General features: G+C 40.0%; 2 protein-coding genes across 2 annotated transcripts in view; both read left to right on the top strand.

Moving 5' to 3' along the window:
* Positions 1 to 4,715, top strand: part of LOC132858854 (homeobox protein HMX2-like) — a 5,097-nt gene extending 382 nt beyond the window's left edge. The window contains exon 2 of the mRNA XM_060889384.1: positions 2,720 to 4,715. Within this exon, the coding sequence (XP_060745367.1) occupies positions 2,720 to 3,228 (509 nt within the window). The 3' untranslated portion in view covers positions 3,229 to 4,715. The remainder of the gene's footprint in view (positions 1 to 2,719) is intronic.
* An 832-nt stretch (positions 4,716 to 5,547) lies between these two features.
* bub3 (BUB3 mitotic checkpoint protein) lies at positions 5,548 to 10,782 on the top strand. The gene is made up of 8 exons (XM_060893563.1): positions 5,548 to 5,679; positions 7,660 to 7,854; positions 7,940 to 8,009; positions 8,307 to 8,458; positions 8,547 to 8,705; positions 9,228 to 9,405; positions 9,558 to 9,774; positions 10,519 to 10,782. The coding sequence occupies exons 2-8, from the start codon at positions 7,660 to 7,662 to the stop codon at positions 10,526 to 10,528; spliced, it is 981 nt and encodes a 326-aa protein (XP_060749546.1). The 5' UTR covers positions 5,548 to 5,679; the 3' UTR covers positions 10,529 to 10,782.
* The last annotated feature ends 361 nt before the right edge of the window (positions 10,783 to 11,143 follow it).

The raw sequence follows: 11,143 nt of genomic DNA, 5'->3' as shown, positions 1-11,143 counted from the left end.
TCTGTTCTTTTAAACCTATTTTCTGTTCTTACACACACACAGACACACACACACACACACACACACACACACACACACAGGGTTTTATTTATTTTTTTTACGACGTTTACCAAGATCCAAAGCTATTTTAATTCAGTGCATTTCATTAAAATCATTCACACATCAGCCGGCAGTTAGAAATAAATATATTGTCTCTGAAATGTTTCTATACATTTTTTGTTAGTTCGTTTATCAGAGTTTGTTGTTCATTCCGTTTTATTTGCATATTGCTTTAATCACTGGACATTGTCGTTGTTGTCGCTGTTGTAAATGACATTGTGCAATCGAACTGCACAAATTTCTAGAAATCCCGATATCAGATCAAATCCATTCAAGTTTCTGAAGAGATCAGACTCCAATCTGAATAAGGTATTAACACATTTAAATATTGAGACAGAATTAGTTCCAAATCATAAACATTCAATATTAAATATATCAACCCACATATTCAAGTCTTTTGATATTATTTATTTTTTAAATTAAAATTCTGAAACTTTCATTTTGTTTTAAATATCCAAAGAAAATACACAAATGTCCTCCAAATCTCTCTGTATTCACTCATTTCTGTTTTAAACACTAAAATAACTAACACAAATTCACTGAACACAGAGCTTTTCAGACATTATCCTGATTATAAACTGTCCACTAAAACATTCTAACTATTCATTGAAGACAAAACACTTTTTTATTCCTGAATCCGGCACCAATCAAACACATCAGCTCCGATTATTTCTACATTATTTATAGACTTGTGTTTAATTTTAAAGCTGTTCACTTTGAGAATGTGGTGATTTCACTGTAACTGTAACTGACTAAAAACATCACAGACCACCTGGCTGTTCGACCTTCAGAGTTCCCCGGACTACACTTTGAGGAACGCTGCAGTATGGATTAGGAATTTTCCATAATTAAAGGATAATACTAGAAATTTTCCTAAATCCCTCAGAATCCCAATCTCCCAAATACTTGTAAAACCTCAAAAACCACAAAGATTCAGATTTTAAGAAATGTTTTCTATAAAAAGCTCTTTACGCTTGTTAGTCAAGATGTGATAGAGTTACCATTGTTCACAAAGCTCACACACACATACACACACACACACACACACACACACATATAAAGCATGTTGTACATTTTTTATATATATATAAAATCTTTGTTCATTTCAGTTTTCTGTTTTAAAAATTTGCCAAAGTGAGATTATTATTAATAATACTAAAATAGATCTGAAATAATATCTTAATATATTAAATAATATTCCCTTTGTTTGTCGGTTCGATCTCATTAATAAAGCTGTATGTTTCTGTCTCTGTAGTTTGATGTCATCAAGTGTAAAGTGTTTTATTGTCTATCATTCACTTGTGCACTTAGAATAAACCTTTAAATGTTTAGTGATCTTTACAGTCCAGTTAAATTCTTTAAGTTGATATTTATTCCTAATCTACATTCAGTTCTAGTTGAAAAACACACGCTAGCAATTAATTAGCAGATCAGTGAGGTGTAGCGTATTCAGGCTGTGTTTCTGACGGTAGGCCTGTAACATCAGGATGGGGCTCATTTGCTAATTAAGCTCAATAACTTGACGTTAACTGATGTAAACAAAAACAGCTTAAATGATTGAAAGGAGACTAGAACTTTAATGTGATTTTAATAAAAATAGGTAACGTTTCAGACTGTTTCTGTTTTATGTTCAATAAGATAAATGGACATGAATGTGTCAGTGACCGGCCGTAGAAAGAGCCGCGTTTAATTCAGGAGATAAATCGACATGTAGTCGAACAAAAAAGGACGTTTATTAAACCTGTTTGTGATCAGAACCATAAGAAACATTGTGTATTTTCCAGTCATAAACGTTTAGCTTTTTTGGCAGCAGAAAAATATGAATAAATAAATCAGTGCTGACTTTGTTTTAAAAAATATTATCAGTCAAAAGAACCCAAAGGTGTGAAATAAATATTTAGCTACACTGAATCCCCAAATCATCATCCACCCCAGCAGACTGAGTTTATAGATACAATGATAGTAATTAGACAAACTAATGTAATTGAACAACCTGTTTTAGAGTCACGTTAACTGGACTTGTTCCTAGTGAGATTGTTCTAATTACATTGTATTGATGAAATCTAAACAGCTGGAGGAAACAGACTGGAACAGTCAAAGCTGGTAGAAAGTTTCAGTATCAACATCCTGTCAATCAAATGTCCAGAGTCCATGTAGCTTTACCTTCGAGAGGAACTCTAAGTTTTCATGAGCACAACACAAGCTCATAGTTAGCCTCTTGTGGGCGTGTACCAACTGCTTTTCTTGTTCTATGTGGGTGTGGCTTTCTAGCATTTTCTTAGCTCTGTAGTGAAATGGTTCTCTCGGTTAAGTAGTTTAATTATTTGATTTCCACAGTCTGAGTGGGACAACTGTCTCTCACCACACACACTGAATTCTACTTTGTAACATCAAGACAAAAAAAGTGTGATATCTAATTAAAATAAAATTGAGAAAATGTTGTTTTGTGGCTCTTTGTAGTGTAAAAGTAATAAATGTGAAAATATTACACTTTAGTTTAAAGATGTAAATCACTCTAAACGTACAGGTCATGGGGCTGAAATTTCTCTGAACGCCCCCTGGTGGTGTTGTGTATGCAAAATATTTAGGAATGATTTATTTTCCATATCATGTCTTCTAGATGCCCCAGGAAACAAACCCTCGTCAGAAGGGAATGAACACACGCTGAAGAGTAAGAAAGATGAGCAGAGAACACCGAGTCCATGCAGTGAGAAGCGCACTGACAGCAGCACTGATGACAAATCCAGCAGTGGAGACATGGCGAAGAAGAAGACGCGCACGGTGTTCTCGCGCAGCCAGGTGTTCCAGCTGGAGTCAGCGTTCGACGCTAAGCGGTACCTGAGCAGCGCCGAGCGCGCGTGTCTGGCCTCCAGCCTGCACCTGAGTGAGACGCAGGTCAAGACCTGGTTCCAGAACCGGAGGAACAAGTGGAAACGGCAGCTGGCTGCAGAGCTAGAGGCCGCACACATGGCTCACGCGGTTCCCTCTGCGGCCCGGACTCTAGTCGGAATGCCACTGGCCGGATTTGGCGTTCCAATGCCGAGATCTGCTGCTTTTCCCATGTATTATCCCGGAAGTAATGTTCCGGCATTTCCTCTCTACAGTCTTTACAGTAACATTGACTGCTGAGGTGGAAGTGCTGATGGATGCGCTGGTGAAGAGGGCGTGTCTGTGAGAGGGATCAGTGGGTGTGTCTTTGTGATGGATCAGTGGGCTTGTCTGTAAGAGGGATCAGTGGGTGTGTCTGAGAGAGGGATCAGTGGGCGTGTCTGTAAAAGGGATCAGTGTGTGTGTCTGTGAGAGGGATCAGTGGGCGTGTCTGTGAGAGGGATCAGTGGGCGTGTCTGTAAGAGGGATCGATGGGCGTGTCTTTGATTAGTACAAATCGGCATGATTGACATGGGTTTAATTGGGACACGTTTGAATGAAATGGGCGTGTCTGTGTGGGACAGATGGGTGTGTTAGAATCAGACAATGGGGGCGTGTCTTTATGCGCATGTATGAACTCAAAGGGACACAGAAAAGACACGCCCACATACACTTTCATCTACAATGGTCTAAAACACGCCCACTACATGGACTCAGTGACACACCTTCTCTGGTCTCAGATCTGCAGACAGACATAATGGAAAAATAGACACAAAATCTAGAATATAACTTAACAGCTTTACTTATAAAAGCAATCCAATCTTTAACTATGTTCCTAATAATGGCTCTTTTCTGTCTCTGTATTCAATTTCTAAAAAGTTTGAGAGGCATCTCACTCTCCACCCGTTCACTCCGATCCATGGGGTGAACAGCATCAGTCAGATGAGATGAGTGTGATGTGCTTGAAGTTTGTTTACCAAAGGAAAAGGTCGATACTCCGGCCCTGTCCCTAAAGCTAAGCTTTACCTGATAGTTGTTCAGTTGTGTTACTTTTATCGGACGTCACTCTGGTTATTATTATAACAGTAATAATATTTCCTGCAGTTATGTATCCAGGATGGAATGAGGAAATATCTACACAAACTGTGTAAGAGATGTAGGTTTAATAGCTCAGTTTACACATAAATCAGGTTTATGTTTTATTTAAACAACTGGAAATTTTGAAATCTCATACAGGATCATACAGAGCTGAAACCTGAAATGTTGACAGAATGTAATCTACAGACAGCTGGTCTGTTTTTGTTCAGCTATTGTTACCATAACCTTAATGTTCAAGTCAACCGGTATCACTGATACATCTAATACTTCTATAATTATATACAAGAATGGTGAAAACACAACCGGACGTGACGTCAGCATCGTGTTCTCTCTCCAGGATGACCTTAACTCCATGGCTCTTTAGATTAAACAAGGAAATTAACTGTATAAAGCGAAATATGGTCTGTATTACTAGCATAAATACATTTCAGCTCCTTTTATTTATTCTCTCTACTCGAACTCAGCTGTGTCTCTGATCACGTACACATGACACACAAACAGAGCTAGTGCAGTAAAGACCTTTCTTAGTTTTTATGTGCTTTATTTTATCCTTCAGTGTTTCTATATACTGACCATTTAGATTAGCACTTACAGTACTACATTAGCACTTAGCCTTCCAGATTCTACGTGATCTGAGACACAGCCATTGTACTATATTTTATTTTAACTCATACCACTTTCTTATATTATTATTATTGTTGTTATTATTATAGAAAAGAAAATACAGCTTTAAATGCTTGTTTGTATTTGTTTCATTACTAAACTGTAAATAAATCTCCTTTATCAAGTATCAGTATTCTCTGTGTTTGTGTTGTGTGTGCGTGTGTTTGTGTTGTGTGTGCGTGTGTGTGTGTTTGTGTTGTGTGTGCGTGTGTTGTGTGTGTGTTTGTGTTGTGTGTGCGTGTGTTGTGTGTGTTTGTGTTGTGTGTGCGTGTGTTTGTGTTGTGTGTGCGTGTGTGTGTGTTTGTGTTGTGTGTGCGTGTGTTTGTGTTGTGTGTGCGTGTGTTTGTGTTGTGTGTGCGTGTGTTTGTGTTGTGTGTGCGTGTGTTGTGTGTGTGTTTGTGTTGTGTGTGCGTGTGTTGTGTGTGTTTGTGTTGTGTGTGCGTGTGTGTGTTTGCGTGTGTTGTGTGTGTGTTTGTGTGCGTGTGTGTTGTGTTTGTGTGTGTGTTGTGTGTGTCTGTTGTGTGTGTTATTCTTACCATGTGACATAAATGGTGTATGAATTTATTACAAACAGCAGTGTATGTATGTTTTTCAAATATATTGAAAAAATATTTTATTTTCTATTTTTTATTATTATATAGCAGATTATATACAAGATGGCGTAATTAATTAATAGTTTTTATTTAAAATTCCACACTACTAGTTGTTTCTACATGTCTTTAGACGTAATAGGAAGTAGTATATTTTTAACCAATCAAAAGTGCCGCGGCTATATTCAAAATTTTACAAATTGACCAATCAGGACGCGCCCTGGTTTCTGCCGCGTGAGTGTGGAGCTTAGCAGTCAGTGTCAGTACAGTTAGCCGCCGGAGCGTTAGCTTAGCTTAGCTTAGCTTTGTTACTGATTCTTCCTTATTTTACATAAACATTTTACTGTTCCGAAAGTAAACGGTGAGTAACTGATTCCTGTAATGTGCACTGAGACGGTCTGGTGTTTATTTAGTGATGTTGTGGTTTATTTACCAGTTGTTTTTAGCCTGATGAGTTTAGCATGACTAGCTAGCTGTTATTACTAGCTACTGGCTAAAGCTTTGGATTAATGCTTTTGGTAATACTTTTATTACTTTATTTATTACGGGTTGAGACGATAATAATAATAATAATAATAATAATAGTAATGTGCACTGCTGTCTACTTCAGCTAACTGACAAAGCTAACTCAGCTAGCCGACAGCTAACTCGGCTAGCCTAGCTATATTCACTATAATGTGTATAAAATAAATCATACTTATAGAAATCTTATACAAACAAGCAGATCTCTGTGTTCGGGGACTTTTTTTAACGTATACAATCTTTATAATCTATATAATCTTTAATCTGCTCCATATTTTATACACATTACAGTTTGATTTATTACATAATCCGTTACAGCTTCGTACAGAAACTAAGATGTATAAAGACGAGAAAGTTCTGTTAAAGACTGTAATTAAACAACACTTGACATGTTTATGCTTTGTTTTGCAGTATAGTTGTTAAACTGGCCCTTAAAGGTGGGGTCTCCGTTGTTTTAAAGCCAATGTTGACATATAAAATCACCAAAACAAACACGCCCCTAAGCCAAATGGGCCCCACCCCTGTATCGATAGCTCCGCCCACACATACATACGTAACCCAGGCAACTAATGGAAAGAAATGTGTCATTATCATAGTTGAAGTGAAGAACAATACGATTGTAGATAAACAAACAAGCAAAAATGACACACAAACATAATCATGTAAAGGACAAAGGCATATATTAGTTCTGTGTAACAAAACAAAACCAACGTTACTCACCTATCGAGAAGGAAAAAAGCGCCTCGGCGTCTTAAGTAAAGTTGGTCACATATTCACAGATTGGAGTTTCCCGAGTCAATAACTCCTGAGCTAAACACTGTTACTACACAAAACACGGTTGTAGCTGCGTCTCTACATTACTACGATAGAAAAGAGGTGTTATTTGTGTAGTAACAGTGTTTAGCTCAGGAGTTATTGACTCAGGAAACTCCAATCTGTGAATATGTGACCAACTTCCTGCTCCTTCAGTTCTCTCCAGCGCTGGAAAGCTGATCCTATATTAACACGTCCTACTTCTTACCTTATCGTAAGTCTTTCTTCTCTTTCTTTCTTTGTTTTTATCCTCCATGTCAATGTTAAAACCGCTTTCTGCTAATGTCACACATGCGCACTGAACACTCTCTCCGCCCATATTGACAAGACACGCCCCTTTCTGCTCATTGGCTACACGTTTGTTTTGATTTTTGTTTAGTTTGTCGTCTCGACTCAGTTTTCTGAAGCATTTCTCAAACAACGGAGACCCCACCTTTAATACAAAATAAATGTTTCAGATTTGTTTATAGACGCCACTCTGTCAGTATAAATAGGAGAAAAAATGGTTTCTCTTTTGTCTGTTTAATCTCAGTTATGAGATTAAACAGATAAATATATATATTGTCCTGTACTCCTCTAATGATCCAGATGAAATGGATCCCCTCCCTTAGTGTTGTGTAAACATTTTACTGTACCTTAGTGTGTTCTTGGCTGAATGCAGTTCCCTTTACCAACCGAGAATAAATGTTTGGAGGGATTTTTACATTGCAGAGGAACAACATGTCATTATGTACTGGTCAGATGTGTCTGATCTCCCCCGGAGATGATCCTGTGGCTCTGTGGCTATCGGCGCTACTGTTGGTTAACCTTTAATCAAGCATGTACGCTGTAACTCTGAAAACACACCATGTTGTTGTCTTAATGAAGGCGTGTGCAGGCGATGATGACGAATGCTCTGGAGTCATTTTGAAAGGATAAAAATGACTAACACGGTCCTATACTGTGACTACAAGGTCTTTTCTGGTGATTTAGTGTTCGATCACGTTCCTCTCCTCCTCTGGTTTAGATGACGGGTTCAAACGAGTTCAAACTGAACCAGGGACCTGACGACAGCATCTCAGCTGTGAAGTTCAGCCCCAACACCACTCAGTTCCTCTTGGTCTCCTCCTGGGACTCCTCTGTCCGTCTTTACGATGTTGGTGGAAATTCCTTGAGGATGAAGTACCAGCATACGGGTCCGGTCCTCGACTGCGCGTACTATGTAAGAAATCTGCTTTTCTCAGGAGATGGTACGATGCCGAAAGAAAAAATACATGCGCGTGATAAATTGGCGTGTTTTATTTCAGGATCCGACTCACGCGTGGAGCGGTGGACTCGACTGCCAGCTCAAAATGCACGATTTGAACACAGACCAAGGTACGTATTAATGCCATCACCCCTGAAACCAGAACAGTTGTACGTCTTTGGACAATTTCTTTGTTATTTATAAGCACGTTTTTTAGGTTTAAATGTGACCAGTGTTTCTTCATGCCAGTCGTTAGCGGTGGTGTTGCCATGACGACCGAAACCGTTTTCGCTTTTATGGGTTGCAATCTTCACCGCCAGATTTTTATGAACCTAGCTAAGTTAAGCTGTCGGTGTCTGAGACATGGTGTATAGTCACTCTGTATGAGGTGTGTGTGTGTGTATCACCGAGTTATTCCCGCTCTGCAGACACGATCGTCGGAACGCACGACGCTCCTATTCGCTGCGTAGAGTATTGTCCAGAGGTGAACGTCATGGTAACGGGCAGTTGGGACATGAGCGTGAGGCTGTGGGATCCTCGCACCCCCTGCAACGCCGGGACTTTCACCCAGCCTGAGAAGGTAGCGAGCGTTCTCATGTCAACATGTTCATATGTTCTGTGTGCTTTCGTGTCACCTTTAGCTCTGCTCACGTCACTGCGTGTTTCAGGTGTACACGCTATCTGTGGCTGGGGATCGTCTGATCGTGGGTACAGCGGGACGCAGAGTGCTGGTGTGGGACCTGAGGAACATGGGATACGTCCAGCAGAGACGAGAATCCAGCCTGAAGTATCAGACACGCTGCATACGAGCGTTTCCAAACAAACAGGTCAGAGCTGCGAGTGTTTACCTGCAGATCAGTTGATACCAAACACGGATTTATATACAGAGGGTTCAGAAAGTATTGTTCCAGCTATACGTCAGAAATAAGTGGTTAAACGTTTAAGATTTATAAGGAAGTAACATTTTTACCAGATGCACAAGATCCACGAGATGCTTTTATGTGAGGAAGCAATTAAAAATGAAGAAGCTGTTGAAACCTGACCTGCAGATTGTTAGATGGTCGTGTGAACTGTACTGCGTCTAACTTTGTCTAATTTACATCACATTCACTCGTATAGACCGATGGCCTTCCTGAACAAATAAACACATCTATAATTTATATGAACCCAATTCTGAGAAGTAAATGAAATACACCTTAACATGATCTGTGGACTTGTTTCCATCGCTCAGAATACGTATACATACTGTAGAAACTGTATAGAGCTCAGTGTACCGTCTGAGTGCAACAGGAAATCATTAGTACTACTGTACTGCAGTCTGAGTGTTAGTGTGTGTGTGTGTGTTGCAGGGCTACGTGCTGAGCTCCATCGAGGGCCGTGTTGCTGTGGAGTACCTGGACCCAAGTCTGGAGGTGCAGAAGAAGAAATATGCCTTCAAATGCCACCGTCTGAAGGAGAATGGTATCGAGCAGGTGTATCCTGTCAACGCCATCTCCTTCCACAGCATCCACAATACCTTCGCTACAGGTAACATCTTTAGTGGGTGGGTGTGGGTGGGTGTGTGTCGGTCGGGGGGTCTTGGGGTATCTGTGTCTCTGTGGGGGTGTCTGTGTCTGGGGGTGTCCTTGTCTCTGTCTGTTAAAACGTGTGTGTAAGTGACCGTGACTCCCCCCCTACAGGTGGCTCAGATGGCTTCGTGAACATCTGGGACCCATTCAACAAGAAGCGCCTGTGTCAGTTCCACCGTTACCCCACCAGCATCGCCTCTCTGGCCTTCAGCTGTGACGGCTCTCTGCTGGCCATCGCCTCCTCCTACATGCAGGAGATGGGTGACATCTCACACCCGGCCGACGCCGTCTTCATCCGCCAGGTCACTGACGCAGAGACTAAGCCAAAGTAAGCTTTCTCTTTCTCTCTCCCTCACTCTCACAAACACAAACATTAAGAAAAAAAAATGTTTTTGGTACTTATGGAACTATAAACGTTCCTGATAGAGACTTGGACTAGAAAAAAGTGAAGAAAATCTCTCAAAGACTTAAGCGATGGTACTTTGAGAACATTTAAAGGTGAGGTCTCCGTTGTTTGAGAAATGCTTCAGAAAACTGGGTCGGAACGACAAAACAAAATCAAAACAAATGTGTAGCCAATGAGCAGAAAGGGGCGTGTCTTGTCAATATGGGCGGAGAGAGTGTTCAGTGCGCATGTGTGACATTAGCAGAAAGCGGTTTTAACATTGACATGGAGGATAAAAACAAAGAAAGAAAGAGAAGAAAGACTTACGATAAGGTAAGAAGTAGGACGTGTTAATATAGGATCAGCTTTCCAGCGCTGGAGAGAACTGAAGGAGCAGGAAGTTGGTCACATATTCACAGATTGGAGTTTCCTGAGTCAATAACTCCTGAGCTAAACGCTGTTACTACACAAATAACACCTCTTTTCTATCGTAGTAATGTAGAGACGCAGCTACAACCGTGTTTTGTGTAGTAACATCGGAGACCCCACCTTCATTAGTGCTATTTTGTTTGCATGCTAAAGCTCGTGCACATTTCTGCTTTAGATCCTGTGTACAGAGTTGAAGGCAGATGTAAAGGTGAATGTGTGTATTTATTAAGAACACTGTTGTGTTGTTGTTGTTACCAGGTCGACCTGAGGCTGTGTTCACACTCGTGTTCAGGACTGAACAGTTTTCCCTGAAACTCCTGCTGGTATCCAGTTTGTTCATATGTGTGTTGTTCTGTTTTTTATCTCCTTTTGCTTTTCTACACTTTTCCTTCTCCTCGTCTTCGTTCGTAATAAAACAGGCAATTTTTCGTCTCTTTCGTTCTACATTTCTCTCTAAACGCTGAAAGATTTTTTGTTTATTTTTGTTTATTTCTGTTTAATAAAATAAATTTGTCTCTGATAGTTTAAAGGTGTCGTCGTCTTATAAAACTGATATATAAAACAGAGACTATTAATGAACGTGTTGGACTGTGTGTTTAAGACGTGACCGAGACTAGAGACATCTGAGCAGCAGCATTACCACCAGGACACACGTGCAGCTGTGGGGCAGATCCTTATCTCTCCGTAACGCCGATGACTGACAGACGCTCACAAAAGAGAACCTGTTTTTTTTGTTTTTTTTTTCTGTGCTCGTTTATTGCAGCAGGTTCATCATCATCTTCTCCTTTAAAAACTAATCTCTTACCTTCAAGGTTAAAGTTTAAATGTATCACAGTATTGTACAATATTTTAGACTTTTTCAGCACTTCAGCAGGTGAAAAAG

The sequence above is a fragment of the Tachysurus vachellii genome, chromosome 2 (genome assembly GCF_030014155.1).
Source record: "Tachysurus vachellii isolate PV-2020 chromosome 2, HZAU_Pvac_v1, whole genome shotgun sequence".
Taxonomy (NCBI): Eukaryota; Metazoa; Chordata; class Actinopteri; order Siluriformes; family Bagridae; genus Tachysurus; species Tachysurus vachellii.
This window is presented reverse-complemented; position numbering and strand designations above follow the sequence as displayed.

Bases quoted from the DNA above. Each gene is read 5' to 3' on its own strand.
- bub3 (XM_060893563.1), top strand. From the start codon at position 7,660: ATGACGGGTTCAAACGAGTTCAAACTGAACCAGGGACCTGACGACAGC. The intron at 8,706-9,227 runs GTCAGAGCTGCG...TGTGTGTTGCAG, and splicing joins GAGCGTTTCCAAACAAACAG to GGCTACGTGCTGAGCTCCAT. The intron at 9,406-9,557 runs GTAACATCTTTA...CCCCCCCTACAG, and splicing joins CCACAATACCTTCGCTACAG to GTGGCTCAGATGGCTTCGTG.